Raw genomic sequence first — 18,436 nt, forward strand, 5'->3', positions numbered from 1 at the left:
GTCAGAGAATCCTAGAGTGATACAGTGTGGAAACAGGCCCTTCGGCCCAACCTGCCAACTGGCCAACATATCCCAGCTACACTAGTCCCACCTGCCCGCGTTTGGTCCATATCCTTCCAAACCTGTCCTATCCAAGTACCTGTCTAATTGTTTCTTAAATGTTGGGATAGTCCTTGCCTCAACTACCTCCTCTGGCAGCTCGTTCCATACACCCACCACCCTCTGTATGAAAAAGTTACCCCTCAGATTCCTATTAAATCTTTTCCCCATCACCTTAAACCTGTGTCCTCTGATCCTGGATTCATCAAATCTGGGCAAAAGTCCAAGTGATGATGAGTTGCTGTATATCATATCCCAGTAATATTAAATCATTTTACATGTTCCTTATAAATGTCACTTTCCACTATAATAAGCAGTTTCGTTTGTTTGAAGTGGAGATATGATGGATAAATGTTACCTGTTCAGTGCCACCCCCGAGTATGCTCAGGTCATGGCCAATAGTGAAAAAAAAGACTTGGCAGTAAACAAGTTAATAAAGAAAAACTTGCAGTTGAAATCAGAACATTTTATAGAAACTTAAAAATTGCCATTTGCAGTGTTTCAACCATGGGTAGAGATTATATCCATCTCCAGTGTTGAGTTTTAACTGTATTTTCATTGCAATCTTTACTGACAAACCGTGGAAGGAAAGGGTGCTTGGATGATTAAAAAAACCCACTTAACTATAAACCAAGTTGATTTTTGGTTTTTAGTTTAGAGATACAGCGCGGAAGCAGGCCCTTCGGCCCACCGAGACTGTGCCGACCAACGTTCCCTGCACACTAACAATATCCTACGCACACTAGGGAGGAAACCGGAGCTCCCGGAGAAAACCCACGCAGGTCGCGGGGAGAACGTACAAACTCCATACAGACAGTACCCGTAGTCAGGATCGAACCTGGGTCTCTGGCCCTGTGAGGCAACAACTCTACGGCTGCACCACCATGCCACCCTATCTTTGCTGATCCCAGTTAGATTATAATTTAAAGCGGAAAACATAGGAAATAGGCAGCATGTCAGGCTGGATCTATGGAGACAGAAAGAGTGAACATTTCAGCTCAGTCACCTTTCATGCCAAAAGTTGGATTTCTCTGACATAAGGCGATTGAATGAAACTTCTCCCACCACAGTTGCTGACCTTCCGAGTTGTTCCACCATTCTCTACTTTATTTCAGATTTCCTGCATCTGCATTTTTCTTTTGCATTTCTCCTTGAGATGCAGGTGGAAGTTTTACAGTTCTTCCTATCTTTAATTGTGGCCATGACAACATTTCTTGAGCTAGCCTAACAGGTTTTATTTTATTCCATCTGACCATGTCAAACTAGCGTATCTAATATTACTCGCCCAGGTTAATTGATGGATGCAGCCCAGACCATCACACAAACCAACCTCCCTTCCATTGACTCTATCTACACTACATAATCAAGGACCAGTCTCACCCCAGCCACTTACTTTTCGTTCCTCTCCTATCGGGCAAAAGATATAGAAGTATGAAAACGCACACCTCCACATTCAGGGACAGTTTGTTCCAAGTTGTTATCAGGCAACTGAACCATCAACTTGAGAGCAATCCCAAACTACTAGCGGCCACATTGGAGACCCTTGGACTATCTTTGATCGGACTTTACTAGACTATCTTGCACTAAATGTTATTCATGTTATTCTCTTTATCCCATATCTGTACAATGTGGACGGCTCGATTGTAATCACGAAAATGTCTTTCCGCTGACTGGTTAGCACGCAAGAAAGTTTTTCACTGTACCTCGGTGCACATGACAATAAACTAAACTAAATTAAAACTAAACTAAACAAATTGAAAATATTACTGAAAGTTTAAATTCAGCTCGGGTTTCAGAAAGATGCGCAACAGATTCGGAGCAGAGGATTAACATGTTTTTTTTTTTTTAACACATCTTTGGCAGGTCATTGCCAGAGAATTATTGACGATTACTCAACTGGGACAATTGGCCGGTACAAATGGAACTCTGCGAGATATTGATGAGGTGCAGAAAATTCTCAGTGTCATCACAAGTGATACCGTTACCGAGTTTGTCGAAGCATTCAGAGCTGCCGTTAATCAGGTAGGAGACTTACGCAACCACCTTCAGATGGAACAAAACAAAGACTGAAAATGCTGGAGTACCTCAACAGCTCAGCCAGCATCTGTGGAAAATATGGATAGGTGACGTTTTTGGGTCGGGACCCTTCGTCAGATTAGGTGAAAACTGGTAGAGAGGAGGGGCAAGTCATAGGTGATACAGGTGAGTGGAGGGGTGTTAGGTTTGTGGTGAGAGATTAAAATAAATGGTGTGAAATTGTGAAGCAAGAGGAAGGAATATAGGTGGAAGGGGGGAATTAGGTACAAGTCCAGGTGGAGTACAGAGATGAGTGGGGGGTTGTGGGGGGGGAGAAGCAAAGAAGGGTTTTGTTGGCTAGTTAACCTACAAAGGGTTTTGTAGGTTATATACGGATTTCTTCCACTAGTCCTTATCTGGAGTCAGCTGCCAGAATATGCTATAGAAGTGGGTATCTTTGCTTTTTAAAAATACATTTGGTCAGATATTAGCATAGGAATTAGGATATGGAGTGCTGGAGTAACTTGGCAGGTCAGGCAGCATCTCAGGAGAACGTGAATAGGTGACGTTTCGGATCGGGACCTTTCTTCCGATTCCTGAAGAAGTTATGAAAACATATATAAACATCTCCAGGAGTCTGAAGAAGGGGTGATTGTGCTCATGTATGAGGATAGTCTTGCTGAGTTGTGTGCAAAAAAATGTGTTTCACTTTACCCGGTACATGTGGCAATAAAGAAAACATTGAACCATTGGCTCAAAACATCAAAGGTCTGGAAGACTTTGGGTCAAATCCAGGCAAATGGGACGAGCCCAGAATGCCAACTTGGTCGGCATGGACAAGGTGGGCCAAAGTGGCAGTTTCCTGGTGTTCAACTACATGACTTTATGACTATGAGAATCCTAATGTGGACCTTTCCTCTTTATAACGTGCATTGTGCCCAATGTATGCAGGCAAGCATTCTTCCACGTTCCCGGCATGTCATTCTTTAAATTGATCATAGAGCATAGAACATAGAACATAGAACAGTACAGCACAGGAACTGACCCGGTGGCCCATAATGTTCTTGCCGAACATGATGTCCAGTTAAACTAATCACCTCCGCCTGCACGTGATACATATCCCACCATTCCCTACATATCCCTGCTTATCCAAAAGTCTTTTAAACACCCCTATTGCATCTGCGTCCACCACCAACCCTGGCAGCGTGTTCCAGGCACTCACCGCTCTCTATATAAAAAGAACGCCCCACATATCGGAGCAGATCCAACAGGTCTGCTTTTGGTCTAGTCTCCTTTAAACTTTGTTCCTCTCACTTCAAAGCTATGCCCTCCACCATTTGTGTCAGAGGCTGTGGGGAGAAGGCAGGAGAATGTGGTTGGGAGGGAGAGATAGATCAGCCATGATTGAATGGCGGAGTAAACTAGATGGGTCGAATGGCTTGATTCTGCTCCTAACACTTATGATCATTTGATATTTTCATCATGGGGGAAAAAGATGTTGACTGAAGAAGATAGATGCAAAATGCTGGAGTAACCCAGCGGGTCAGGCAGCATCTCTGGAGAAAAAGGATGGGCGACGTTTCGGGTCGGGACTCTTCTTCAGTCAGTCTAATGACCACTCGAGTTGTTTTTGAGGTTGTTTTTGCATGTTTATTCGACCTTGGAATTACGCTTTTTTCAACCTCTTCTTTTTCAGAGCCAAGTGACGTTCCCTCCTGGTGTCGGCGCAGAGTTGTTGGAAAAGGTGTTGGAGCTTTCTCAATCGGCCCTTTCAAATGCCAGCAGTGCTGAGCTCTGGGTGTGGTTCGGCTCGAGGTTACAAGTACTGCTGCCCAGCCTCACTGAAGAACTCGTGCCTTTGGTCTTTGTCTCCAAGAGCTGCAAGAGCTTTGATGTCATGTAAGTCTCAGTGGGGGCAGTGGTCCATGATCTGGAAGGGAACCCCTAGCATGCGTTTAGATCAGACTTGGTATATGGGCTACAAGGGCATATAAAATGATGGGAGGCATAGATCAGGTAGACAGCTAGACACCTTTTCCCAGGATGGACAAATCAAATAGTAGAGGTCGTAGCTTGAAAGTGAGAGGGGCAGAGTTTAAGGGAGATGTGCAGGGCAGTTTTGTTTTAACACAGAGGGTGGTGGGTGCCTGGAACGCACTGCCAGAGATGGTGGTGGAGGCTGCTAGGATAGTGGCATTTGGATAGGCATGTGGAGATGCAGGGAATGGAGTGATGTGGATATGCACGGGTAGGTAGATAAGCGACAGTCTTGGCTTCATATTCAGCACAGACACTGTGGTACTCACAAAAAGCTGGAGTAACTCAGTGGGTCAGGCAGCATCTCTGGAGAAAAGGAAAAGGTGATGTTTCGGGTTGAAACCCCTTTTCAGACTGAGAGTCTCGGGGCGAGGGAAACTAGAGGCATGGAAGGGCTCGGAACAAATTAGATGACCAAGGAAAGGTGGAGCCCACAAGGGTCCATTGATGGCTGTGGAAGAGGTGATAATGAAGGGATATATGGATGTGAACAGTGGAACTGGCTGGATGGCAAGGGTGAGGGAGCGGTGCAGAGAGAGGGAATGCAGGGGTTACTTAGAATTAGAGAAATTAACGTTAATACCATTGGATTTTTTGCTGTCCAAGCAAAATTGCACCATTTGTCACGCTGTCGGATGTACAATTTGATTTCACTGTAGATCAGAGATATTTAATTCCTCTGCTAACCAGTTCTTGGATGGGGCTGGGAGCAGGTGCCAGCCTAGCAAATACTCAAACCCAATAGAAAATGGGTGAGTGGTAAAAATCAAAGCATCGATCCGACACATGGACAGAGAAGGCGGGAGGGAGACTAGTGGAGGCAATGTCGAGTACGAATGGCTGACTGACACGCCAACTTAACCAACAGGGGCTCAGCCTAGATGAGGACATGATCCCAAGGGGTTTTCTCTCCATTGCTATGTCTCCGAGCCATTGAAACGGTACTTCGGGGTAGATTACATCTGTGCAAAGGCCCATACGTTTGATGTTCAAAGGGACACAAAATCCAACACACAAAATGTTCTATATTTCAGTAGCATATATAATTTGGATGCTAAGAAAGATTTTGCTAGATTTTGCTAATTCAACAGCACAAAAATACACAAGGCACTGGAGTAACTCGGCTTGTCATAAGTGATATGAGTAGAATTAGGCCATTCGGCCCATCAAGTCTATTCCACCATTCAATCATGGCTGATCTACCTCTCCCTCCTAACTCCATTCTCCTGCCTTCTCCCCATAACCTCCGACACCTGTACTAATCAAAAATATATCTCTGCCTTAAAAATATCCACTGACTTGGCATCCACAGCCTTCTGTGGCAAAGAATTCCAAAGATTCACCACCCTCTGACTTCAAAAAGGGTTCATCTAGCATCTCTGGAGAATATGGATGTGATGTTTATGGTCAAGATCCTTCATCAGACTAAAGAATGGTCTCGACCTGAAACGTCACCTATACATGTTAGACTGAAATAAGGGTTTTGACTTGAAACGTCATCTATCCAAGTTCTGTAGAAATGCTGCGTGACCCACTGAGGAACTGCACAACTTTGTGCTCTTTTGTGCATTTGCAACTGCAGTCATTTGTGTATACGTTTGATGCTGATGGTTTAATTAGAAATTTACATTTTACCTCAGTATGTCTAACATGTCCGTTTGTTTATTTTCCAGTGTTACAATACTGAGCTCAATAAAGAGGAAGCTGGATAACGGTGTTCAAGAGGCTATATATGAAAATATATTAGCTTATGATAAAGGTAACATGCAAAGATTCATATTATTCAATGGCAGTATTTGTGCAGACATAGTATTCAATAATTCACACAGGATACTGCAGATGCTGGTAACTGCAGTGACAAAAAAATCTGCTTGAGGCACAGTGGTGCAGCTGGGAGAGCCACTGCCTCATAGCTCCACAGACCCGGGTTCAATCCTGACCTTGGGTACTGGCTGTGTGGAGTTTGCACGTTTTCCCTGTGACGTGGGTGTTTGTAGGCCTCTGTAAATTGCTCCGAGTGTTTTTTGGGAGTAGATGGGTTGGAACTAGAGTGAACGGGTGATCGATGGTTGGTGTGGACACTTGAAAAGCGGAGAGGCAGGACAATGCATGGCAAGTAATGGGTCGACATAGACGGGGGGTGACAGGCAGATAGTTAGAACAAATGCCAGAGATAAGGAAGAAAGGGTGTGGGACGGGTTTGAAGAGTTGAAGATTGTCAACCCATATTCACGAAAGTGCCTGGGGTGGGGGGAGGGGTGATGGTGTGAGTGGAGGGGAGAAAGAGGTGGGAGTCCAGGTGAGACATGGGGAAGCTGGGGTAGAAGTGAAGAGGGGAGAGATTGGAAGGGGAGGGGGGTTGTGTAGATTGATGGTGCATGTGAGCCAATCACACACAAGCCAGCACCACTAACTTCACCCCTCCGTAACACTTATACTAACGTCCCATTCCCGGCACTTCAGTTCGAGCAGCCAGGATATATTGATGACCTGTTGTCCTAAGTGCTGCTAATTGCTCATTAAAGATGTGTTTAAATCACACAATGACTTTCACTCATTTTTACAGGATGGTTTAGTGAGAGATTATCTAAAATTGTAGAATTCAATGGTCATACCATGGAGTGGGAAGCCACCCATATGAGATTGACTGAGAATGTCCTCTGGAAAATAATCATTCAGTGGCATTGTGGTGGGAATTCCAGGAGTCTGTGCCAGCAACTATAATGGAATTGTGGTGCATTTCATTATCAGGATAATTAGGGAGTGGCTGTGAAAGTAGGATAACATAGAATGAGTGATCGATGGTCGGCATGGACTTGGTGGGCCGAAGGGCCTGCTTCTTAAATGCACCTATGCTGAACATCCAACTACCAATAATGCCCTGTTTTATTTCTCTCCCCTCGATTATTATGTACAGGATGACCTTAATATCAATAAATACTCACCAATATCATCAGTGTTATCAGTGTAGTGTTCCACTTAAGTAATTTGAATGGTTTAATTATTTATAGAAACTTAACATCTGATCTGTTAACTCGTGTTTAAGATACTTTATCGTCTGATTGTGAGACTAATCATTGTTCAGAAAGTAACCAAATATATCTTTCCTTTCACTTCAGCATTCCCTCTCCTCTGCTATGAGAACACCAGCTTTGTTTTTTATCTCTACGACCATTACCAAAATTATTCTGAATTTCTAACCCTGAAGGATACGTTCCTGCAGATTCCTTCGAATCGCCTTGCTGAGGTAAGAAGCAAATTTGTGTACGGGGCAGAGATGGAAGCGGATACAGTAGCAACATTTAAGAGGCATTTAGACAGGCACACACACAGGTGGGGAATAGGATATAGACCACATAGCTTAGTTTATTATTGTCACATGTGCCGAGGTATAGTGCGGATATAGTATTCATGAATACTGTGGATGGCTTGATTGTACAAGCCATCCACAGTGCACACAGATAAAGGGTCTTGATCCGAAACGTCACCTATTCCTTTTCTCCGCTGAGTTACTCCAACATTTTGTATCTGTCGAAAGGATGGACGATGTCTGGAGTTTCTTGAGTTTCACTGTCTGTATAACTTGTTATCACCTAGCCCACAGCCAATAATGGACCATTGTGGGCTCCACCTTTCTTTCATCATTGTTACCTTTCACATATCTTTCATTCATATACAGTCATAGAGTGATACAGTGTGGAAATAGGCCCTTTGGCCCAACTCGCCCACACCGGCCAACAATGTCACAGCTACACTCGTCCCACTTACCTGCGCTTGGTCCATATCCCTTCAAACCTGTCCTATCCATATACCTGTGTCTGAAGAAGGGTTTCGGCCCGAAACGTCGCCTATTTCCTTCGCTCCATAGATGCTGCTGCACCCGTTGAGTTTCTCCAGCAATTTTGTGTACCTTCTATCCATATACCTGTCTAACTGTTTCTTAAACGATGGGATGGTCCCAGCCTCAACTACCTCCTCTGGCAGCTCGTTCCATACACTGTGTGGAAAAAGTTACACCTCGGATTCCTATTAAATCTTTTCACCTTCACCTTGAACCTGTCCTCTGGCCGTCGATTCCCCTTCTCTGGGCAAAATACTCTACTGTGCATCTACCTGATCTATTCCACTCATGATTTTGTACACCTCATCCTCCTGTGCTCCATGGAATAGAGACCCAGCCTACTCAAGCTCTCCAGATAGCTCACACCCTCTAGTCCTGGCAACATCCTCGTAAATCTTTTCTGAACCCTTTCAAGCTTGACACTATCAAGCTCTATATCACCGTCTATATCTCTCATTTCCATTTCCCCTGACTCTCAGTCTAAAGAAGGGTCTCGACCCGAAACGTCAGCACCTATTCCTTCTCTCCAGGCATGCTGCTTGACCCGCTGAGTCACTCCAGCTTTTTGTGTCTATTAAAGGATGCATGTGTTTCTGCACTGTATGACTCTATCGTTACAACATAATTTGTATGTCTTGCCAAAACGTTCCGGCAGTCTGAGCAGTTACTTCATCTACCACCAAACGAATTAACCCAAGCTGAAAATATCCCCAACGTGTTTAACAGCCACAGCATTTCCTTTGTCCCAGATCACTTCATCGACCAAATGGTGATTAATAAACAAAGAAACAAAAGCTTAAAGGGCAAGGCCTTTTATGCAAAAATAGTTTAAATTATTTTCCAAGAGTGTATCACCATAAGCAGAAATACAGCTGATGTTTTATTAGTTTCTAGCTTAGTTTATTATTGTCATGTGTACCGAGAAACAGCAAAACGTTTTTTGTTGCGTGCTATCAAATCAGAGAACAGTATATACATTATTAAAATCAGGCCGTCCACAGTGTACAGATACAGGATAAAGGGTCTAACATTTAGTGCAAGATAAAGTCCAGTAATGACCAATTAAAAATAGCTCAAAGGTCTCCAATGAGGTAGATGGGAGGTCAGGACCTGATGAGAGGATGGTTCATTTGCCTAGTAACAGCTGGGAAGAAACTCCCTGAATCTGGAGGAGTGCGTTTTCAAACCTCTGTACCTCTTGCATGATGGGAGAGGGAAGAAGATGGAGTGATTGGGGTGAGACTGGTCCTGGATTATGCTGCTGGCCTTGCCGAGGCAGCTTGAAGTGCAAATGGAGCCGATTGAAGGGAGGTTAATTTGCGTGATGGACTGGGCCGCATCTACAATTCTCTGCAATTTCTTGCAGTCTTGAATGGAGCAGTTCCCAAACCATGCTGTCATGTATCCTGATCAAATGCTTTCTACGGCGCATCTGTAGACGTTGGTGAGGGTTGTTGGGGATGTGCCAAACTTCCTAAGCCTTCTAAGGAAGTAGAGACGTTGGTTTGCTTTCTTGGTCTTTGCTTAATATAGATGTATTTGAACATTCTACAGTGTACAGTCATGCTTTAGTGATTGAAACCATTGATCTAAAGATCTGTGTTTCTTCTTCGTGTTTTACAGGTGTTGAGAACCATCGATCCCATTGATTTTGCTGATCTGTTGAGCAGGCCTGAATTCATTGATGACGACAAGATTCTGATCACAGTGTTATCCCGTTATCTATCCAGACAGAATGTGGATACATTCGTCGATAATTTCAACATAAAGACCCGAGACGTAAGTTTGAAATATTATTTTCATGTTTCCAATCATGAATGTGTTGGGATAAATTGCTGATAGTGATTTACAACTTGGAACAGTACAGCACAGGATGAGGGGTGATCTTGTAGAGGTGTATAAAATCATGAGAGGAATAGATCGGGTAGATGCACAGAGTCTCTTGCCCAGTAGGTGAATCAAGGACCAGAGGACGTACTGTAGGTTTAAGGTGAAAGGGAAAAGATTTAATAGGAATCTGAGGGGTAATTTTTCACAGAAAGGTTGGTTGGTTGGTTGTATGGAACAAGCTGCCAGAGGAGGTAGTTGAGGCAGGGCATATCCTAACATTTAAGAAATAATTGGACAGGCACATGAATAGGACAGGTTTGGAGGGATATGGGTCAAACGCAGACAGGTGGGAATAGTGTAGCTGGACCATGTTGGTCGGTGTGAGCAAGTTGGGCCGAAGGGCCTGTTTCCACACTGTATCACTCTATGACTATGACACAAATGCTGGAGAACTCGGTGGGTCAGGCAGCATCTCTGGAGAAAATTGATAACTATGTTTCGGCTCAGGACCAGGATTGGATGTCACTTATCCTCTTTCTCAAGAGATGCTGCCTGTCCCGCTGAGTTATTCCAGCACTCTGCATCTATCATTGGTATAAACCAAGAGTCAAGAGTGTTTTATTGTCATATGACCCAGACAGAACAATGAAATTCTTACTGGCAGAATATGCAAACAGAATATACAACAGTATATGTAAACAATGTAAATAATATAATAATCCAGAAAAAAGTTCAGTGAGTATATACATACATGCCTGTAGTTCCTTCCTAATATATCTGCAGTTCCTTCTTTTTGTATTTAAATACCTAGTTTGTAAGATTATGATATGGAATTTTTTAACTTTTAAAAATGGATTAATATTAACCCAATAAAATGTTCTGTTGCTTTTCTTTGAAATAAAATATCTCCATTTCCCACTGTGGTTTACAGAGTCCTCTGACGGGTGAGAATCGAGCTGCGCTCATACAGGTTTTTTGGACGTATTTTGCCACGGTTGTCCTGCCTGAAAACAATGACACAGAGGTGGAGAAGTGGCTTAATGTCAGGCTGCAGCCGTACCTACCGTTCATCACCACCGACCTCCTCGTGTCCAACATCACCCTGGGAATCGAGTGCCTTCCCTACAGGAAAATGTAAGTAGACTCGCATCCATTTCTAACAAACTTCACCAATGTCCAGCATAGACTGTTGATTGCTTAGAATTCATCACGCTTCAAGAGTTCAGTAATGCTATTTGAAGACGACTTTGATTGGTGGAGGGAGGATTTTTAAAGTCACAGGAACAGAACTAGGACTTTTGTCTCATCGTCCAGTCTGTCATTCAGTCATAGCTGATCTACCATTCTCACTCGATCCCATTCCCCTGCCTTCTGCCCGTGATATGGAAACATAGAAAAATGGGAGGTACACAAAAATGCTGGAGAAACTCAGCGGGTGCAGCAGCATAGAAAAATAGGTGCAGGAGTAGGCCATTTTTCGAGCCAGCACCGCCATTCTCATCGATCATCCAGCACCGCCTTTTCCATATGATCCTTTAGGCTGATCACTCTGAAAAATCCAGTGAATTGGCCTACAGCCCGTTCCTGCCAGATTTCTGACCCCTCCTATCTCCTCCAAGTTATGTCCATTTAGCTCTAAGAGCTAAAATCTAAGACTCTTGAAAACACATGTACCGAGATACAGTGAAAAGCTTTGTTTTGTATTCTATCCAATCAGATCAGATAAACCACTTTCTGAACTACTTGCATTTCATAATAAACTCACAATTGATGTTAAGCAAAAATTAAGCAAAACTAAAAAAAAATGATATCTGGATGCTCTGGTTTCCTCCCCCATCCCAAAGACTTGTGGGTTAATTGGGCTCTGTATATTGTCCCTGGTGTGTAGGGTGGATGAGAAAGTGGGATAAACTAGAACTCATGCGAACGGGTGATCGATGGTTAGCAGGGACTCGATGGGCCAAAGGGTCTGTTTCCATGCTGTTTCTCAGAACTAAACTATGATTAAACATTAACGTGTACATATATTTCACATTTAGTGTTCAAACATTTGTTGGCCGCTATGCTGACCTCTGCACAATTAGACGGAAAGAAATCTACAATGGCATCAGAGTTTATCTACAAAAAGGTAATAAGTGTCTCTCATTTCAAAATATTCTGTTTGTGTGATGAGAGCAGTGTAATGTATGTGAGATGCATTGGGACATTTCAACGGCACATTATTGTCGGGTACAGTGAAATTCCTTTTTTGCATACAAAATGTAAGAATACCTGACTACACTGAGGCATAACACAAGAGTCGCCATGTTAACACCGCCATCTTGTACCCGTCAAGTTCAAAGTTATTCGACTTGTTACTTGGGTTGGAGTTGCATACTGGTTTCATAAGTGCCAGTGCTGGTGTAATAGAAAATATTGCTTAAGCTCTCAAAAAAAGTTTTATAGTAGATTGCAGAGTTAAATAATCATAAAGCTTTGTAACTGGCTTTCAGCCGCCATCATGTATCTATCCATTACTAATTCCAATATTGTTTACACCATATGACAGGTTCCAAACCAAAATGCTATGTTGCAAATGATACAGCCCTGAACTCCACTGCATGGTTTGTTAACTACCTGGGACTATTTATGAATCAAATGTCTCTTGTTGATCTTCGGTCCTTCTTTGATAATGAAGCACAGGTATGCATTTTGTTGACCATCTGAGAATTTATCACTAACTTGCCATCGAAGGCATTAACTAGTTTAATGCTCCTACCCCAGTGGTTTGGTTACATACTCTGAGGTGTTCACATGTAATTTTTTCAGAATGAATCATTAAAAGCTATCAACATATTTACTCTTTTGCATGCTGGTAGGATAATTAAGGCTCAAGGTAGACATAAAATGCTGGAGTAACTCAGACCCTTCTTCAGTCGCCCATTCATTCTCTCTAGAGATGCTGCCTAACCCGCTGAGTTACTCCAGCATTTTGTGTCTACTTTTGATTTAAACCATCATCTATAGTTCTTTCTTACACATAGTTAAGGCCCAATTTGTCCTTGCCTTCCTAATCTACAGTCCTTGAGCCTAACGTCAAGGAACGTTGACAAATGGCCCCTCTATTATTTAGAGAAAACTCCCAAATTACTACTGCTCCAAAGTTCTGCACATTTCACTCCAATAGGTTCAGATCTAAAAAATGTCCTGACAAACCTTCAGGAGATTGATTTTTCCTTTAAAAACTGCAGCTGCTCCCCATTCACTTCTCCCTGCTACTCAGTACCACTTTCCTGTGTATAGGTCATAGTAAGCACTTAATGCACTTGGTTAAGTTCAGAGCTACAGCGTGGAAACAGGTCCTTTGGCCCACCAAGTCCGCGCCAACCAGCAATCCCCGCACACTAACACCATCCTACACACACACAAGGGACAATTTACAATTTTACTAAGCCAATTAACCTACAAACCTGTACTTTTTTGGAGTGTGGGAGGAACCCGGAGGTCCCGGGGAAACCCACGCAGGTCACGGGGGGAACGTACAAACTCTGTTCAGACAAGCATCCGTAGTCAGGATCGAACCTGGGTCTCCAGCGCTGTGAGGCAGCAGCTCTACCCGCTGCCCGTTAGATTTTGCAGGCCCAGTGTTTCAATGCATTGCACATGGATTGAATCCACCACTGCAGGCTTTACAGTACTTGTCTTCTTGGCCAATGCATTATAAACACTGAAGTGAGAGTTTAAAAGTTGCACTTCATGATATGCATGCATAAGATAATAATTTTGTTTTAATTTTAGACTGTAATTTAAATAAACGAATTGTGTCACACCTATACACCAGGACCAATGTTTAGTTCCACATCTCATAGAGTCAGTCATACAGCATAGAAACAAATCCTTTTGCCCACCTTGCCCATGCTGATCAACAGGCCCCATCTAAAGAAGGGTCTCGACCCAAAACGTCGCCTCTTCCTTCTCCGGAGATGCTGCCTGTCCCGCTTAGTTACTCCCAACATGTTGTATCTATCTTCAGTTTAAACCATCTCCTCTTTAGAGACTATCTCTAACTTGTCTTTCCGCTTTTCCAATATTGGATGAGGAGAACATTTCTTACAATTAATGGTTGCAAAGATTGAGACTTTGGATCTCACTCCAAACTATTCTCCGGCCACCTTTACTAATCCTGACAATGGTGGGGTGCTGAACAAACAATTTGTCGTTGATTTTAACTGTGAGATGAGCTTCCAACCACAAGCCACTGTCTGTTTCCAGCTCTGTGACACCTCTTGACTCTGACCTCGCCTTACTTCTTGTGATGCTGATATCAACATAAGCTGCAAAATAAAACCAGTTATTCTTTTCTGTCAGATGTTAGACCATCAAAAATTGGGGGGGAGGAGAGGTGTTCGCTGGTTTCATGTTTTGAATAAATCATAGCTCTGCTGAGAAATACAAGGGAACATGTTTTTTTGTTGTTGGAAGAAATAAACAGTTTTCATGATTGACTGAATAACTTCTCTCAAACTCCACTTAGATTCAAGAGTTTACAGCCAACCTTGAAAACCAGGCTCTCTTAGAAAGTCTGACATTGTCCACTGAAGTGTCAAAGTTCTTCATTAACTTGCTGGCGAAGAATAATTCCGTTTTTAATGCTTCAAGGTATGATGGGTGAAATATTTCTCATGGTAAAAAGGAATAGTTTGAACATATTACAGTTTAAAACTAACATTGGCAAGGATGCTAAAATGCTGTCTGAGAAGAGTTAATTTAGTTATTTTATTTACGTGGAAAGGTAAACCATTTTTAAATTTTAATTTAATTTTATGGCTTTGCCATCAACAGTTACTGTTTAATTTAGTTTATTGTCACGAGCACCAAGGTACAGGGAAAATCTCTTTTGTCGCATGCTATCCAGTCAGCGGAAAGACTATACATCAAGCCGTTCACAGTGTACACATACAGGATAAAGGGAATAATGTTTAGTGCAAGTTAAAGTGCAGTAAAGTCCGACTAAAGATGGTCTGAGGATCTCAATGAGGGAGATGATACTGTCCTCTTGTGACATTTCCCCGCGAGAACATTGCTAGGTTTGGGTATCATCAAGGTGCCTGGCTCCACATACATGAAATAAACTAGATTCTTGATTAGTCCAGGTGTCATAGGTTATGGGGAGAATGGGGTTAGGAGGGAGAGATAGATCAGCCATGATTGAATGGCAGAATAGGCTTGATCGGCCGAACGGCCTAATTCTACTCCTATCACTTGTGACCTTATGATCCGACCCCATGTGGTCCAAACTGCATTTTGGGACCAACGTTTAGCTCCGCATCTCATAGAGTCATACAGCATGGAAACAGGCCCTTTGGCCCAATTTTCCCATGCCAACTCACATGCCCCATCTACATGAGTTCCACCTGAATGCATTTGGCCCAACAAAAGAAGTGAAGAAGGTGAGAGGGAAGTCTCTGGCTTTGAATGAGAGAGGCATCAGGGAGTTCTGGCAAAACTGAAGTCAGTGGGTATTAAGGGGAGAATTCTCATATTGGTATATGGAATCTGCAAATGGATGCAGAAAAGTTGCTGTTTGATGCCAATGCAGTTTAATGCTGGAAAGTTTGAGATTATGTACTTCAATAAGTGGAATCTAAACAGATAAAGATGACCTAAAGGGATCTTGCTGACATGAGCAGTGAGTGTCTCGGAAGGCCTTAATAGCAAGAGTGTTGGAGTTGAAGAAACAGTGAGGTTACGAGGATCAGAATCTGGGAACATTATTTCTCAGGAGCTGTGTTGAATTGAGCTGAGTTTAGTTGATTGTCACGTGTAACGAGGTGCAGTGAAAAGCTTTTGTTACGGGCTAACCAGTCAGCGGAAAGACAATCCATGATTACAATCAAGCCGTCCACAGAATCATGATAAAGGGAATAGTTTGTCCACTTTTATTAAAGAAGGCATGAAGTCCATGTTTAACTCTTCATGTGTATAAGAGTATAAAGTATGCCAATGGATTGTTCTTATAATAATTAATATGATTTACACCTGCATCATCTAACTTCTTAAGATATAGGCATGTCGGCCTTCCATGTTTCAATTACATTTGTTGTATATTGGTGGTAGATTGAAAATGAATGCAGGGCACCATTAAAGCCACACAAACTAATCATACAACTGTCTTCTTTTTGCAGTTTGCCAAGCTCCTTGGTTTGTTTCATTTACGGTACTGATGTACTCACATCCCTGAACGTGGAGCAAACTCTGGCCTTAATCGGAAGAGTGAATGATGTTTGTGGGCTGAGCACTTCACCCAACAGAACTGCTGATACAACGATTCTGGCAGAGGAACAACGGAAGGTAAAAAGATCAGCATCTGTAAACGTCTCGTGTGGTACTGAGATAGATGCACCGATTTAGCTTTTAGTTTAGATATACAGCATGAAAACAGGCCCTTCGGCTTACAGAGTCCACACTAACCATTGATCACCCTTTCACATTAGTTCTATGTTATCCCCACTTTCTCATCCACTCCCAACACTCTATGGGCAGTTTGCAGAGGGACAATTAACCTACAAGCCCGCACATATTTGGGATGATGGAGGAAACTGGAGCACTTGGAGGAAACCCATGAAGTCACAGGGAGAACATGCAAACTCCAATAGACAGAACCCAAGGTCAGGATTGTGCCCGAGTCTCTGGCGCGTGAAGCAGTGACTACGAGCTGCATGAAAATTGTGGAGTTTAATTTTTAAATTATACTAGACCAAGTGCAGACCCGTTGGGTCTGTTTCCCCAACGTGCGTTTGCAGGGGGGGGGGGGTTTGCTGCGGCTTCACACGCATACTAACCACCCCCCACACACATGGGGGGGGGGGGGGTAGGTGAGAGAGGGGGGTAGGAGGTGGAGGATACAGGAAGAGGGCGAAGGAGAGGGGAGATGGAGAGGGGGAGGTGATGGGGTGAGATTGGGGATGGGAAGGAGAGGGGGGAAGGGAGAGAGAGGGGGATGGGGAGGGGAACAGTGAGTGGGGGAAGGGGGAGAATACTTAGTACTCAGAATGGCGCCCAATTTAATGAGCTTATCAGCTTCTAGATTTTCACCGTTTCTCTATTAGATGTTTATGAAGCTCTTGGGATCTGAAAGCAATTTCTTCACTGCTTCCAAATTCTTAATTTATCTGCCAGTCAAGATGTACAACATTGTTTTGCGCATCTTGAGCAGTTTTTATTTTCAGGAATGTAGAGCAATTCATCCCTAAAGTGACACACATTCACATTACATTTCATGTGCCCTTATCCTTAAAACAGAAATCCTCTCTCTCCCACCACCCCTATTGACTCACCAAATACAATGGGAACATTCAGATACAAAATAAATATCACCAATTCTTTTAAATAGTAATTTGATAAAGTTTTCAGAATGTAAGTCTGAAGGATCCTGATTTAAAACACTGTCTGTTCTCTAGAGATTCTGCCTGACAGGATGAGCACTCCTGCACTTTGTATTTGTCTCAACCCTTTATCCTTTATCTGCGCACTATGGAAGGCTTGATTTTATTCATGTATAGCCTTTTCTTTGACCAGTTAGCACTCAAACAAAAGCTTTTCACTGCACCTTGATACACATGACAGAAATGCCCAAATCTACAGCGGTAAAGTTACTGCCTTAGTGCCAGAAACCCAGGTTCAATCATGACAACGGGCGCCGTCTGTACGGATTTTGAACGTTCACCCCGTGACCACATGGGTTTTCCTGGTTGTTCCGGTTTCCTCCAACACATACACGTTTGGCAGTTAATCAGCATTGATAAAGATTGTAAATTGTCCCTACTGTGTGACAGTGTACTGGGTGATCGCTGGTCAGTGCGGCCTTGGTGGGCCCAAGGGCCTGTTTCTGCGCTGTATCTTCAAACCAAATAAACTAAACTACACTAAAACTAGACTGAAGTTCCTTGCGTCTTCAAGTTTTAACGTTACTTCTGTTTCTTGCAGCTCTCAATACTTCTCGTGAGCAAGTTTGACAACTTCACAGTCAGCACTCTGACTAGTTTTGGACAAACAGCAGTTGGACTGTCATTCTCACAGATTAGTAGCATTGAAGGGAACAATCTCCAGGAAGCTCTGCCAAGCCTGAGTAAAGTTAAAGGCTGGAATATGGGCCAGGCTAAAATCATCGTGGACAAGTTACTCAAACAGGACTTCCAGGTAACAGCTGAAAAATCAACAAATGAAAGAGATTACTTTGAATATACAGTGAATGAAATGATAATAAACCAATTATATATTTGTACCATGTAAGAAGGAACAGCAGATACTGGCTTACACCTAAGATATATTTGTGCTGGTTGCTTTTTAGCTTTGCTGTAATAAGAAAATCAGATGCAGATAATCTTCCCATCTCTCACTATCCACTGAAATATGGCTTCAATATTAAGACAAATTCTAGTAGAATTAAGGCATTCGGCCCAACAAGTCTACTCCCCATTCAATCATGTCTGATCTATCTCTCCCTCTCACATTCTCCTGCCTTCTCACCATAACCCCAGACATCCGTACTAATCAAGAATCTGGCAATCTCCACTGTAAAAATACCAGCTGTCTTGGCCTCCGCAAATGTCTGTGGCAATGAATTCCACAGAT

General features: G+C 42.9%; 1 protein-coding gene across 1 annotated transcript in view; it reads left to right on the forward strand.

Annotated features, from left to right (window-relative positions):
- The window catches only part of mslna (mesothelin a), an 86,498-nt gene that overhangs the window by 46,608 nt on the left and 21,454 nt on the right, over positions 1–18,436 (forward strand). The window contains exons 26-36 of the mRNA XM_055651086.1: positions 1,963–2,121; positions 3,812–4,014; positions 5,826–5,911; positions 7,272–7,399; positions 9,617–9,772; positions 10,755–10,957; positions 11,863–11,951; positions 12,372–12,505; positions 14,337–14,461; positions 15,988–16,153; positions 17,789–18,001. Of these exons, the coding sequence (XP_055507061.1) occupies positions 1,963–2,121; positions 3,812–4,014; positions 5,826–5,911; positions 7,272–7,399; positions 9,617–9,772; positions 10,755–10,957; positions 11,863–11,951; positions 12,372–12,505; positions 14,337–14,461; positions 15,988–16,153; positions 17,789–18,001 (1,662 nt within the window). The remainder of the gene's footprint in view (positions 1–1,962; positions 2,122–3,811; positions 4,015–5,825; positions 5,912–7,271; positions 7,400–9,616; positions 9,773–10,754; positions 10,958–11,862; positions 11,952–12,371; positions 12,506–14,336; positions 14,462–15,987; positions 16,154–17,788; positions 18,002–18,436) is intronic.

The sequence above is a fragment of the Leucoraja erinacea genome, chromosome 20 (assembly GCF_028641065.1).
Source record: "Leucoraja erinacea ecotype New England chromosome 20, Leri_hhj_1, whole genome shotgun sequence".
Lineage (NCBI taxonomy): Eukaryota > Metazoa > Chordata > Chondrichthyes > Rajiformes > Rajidae > Leucoraja > Leucoraja erinaceus.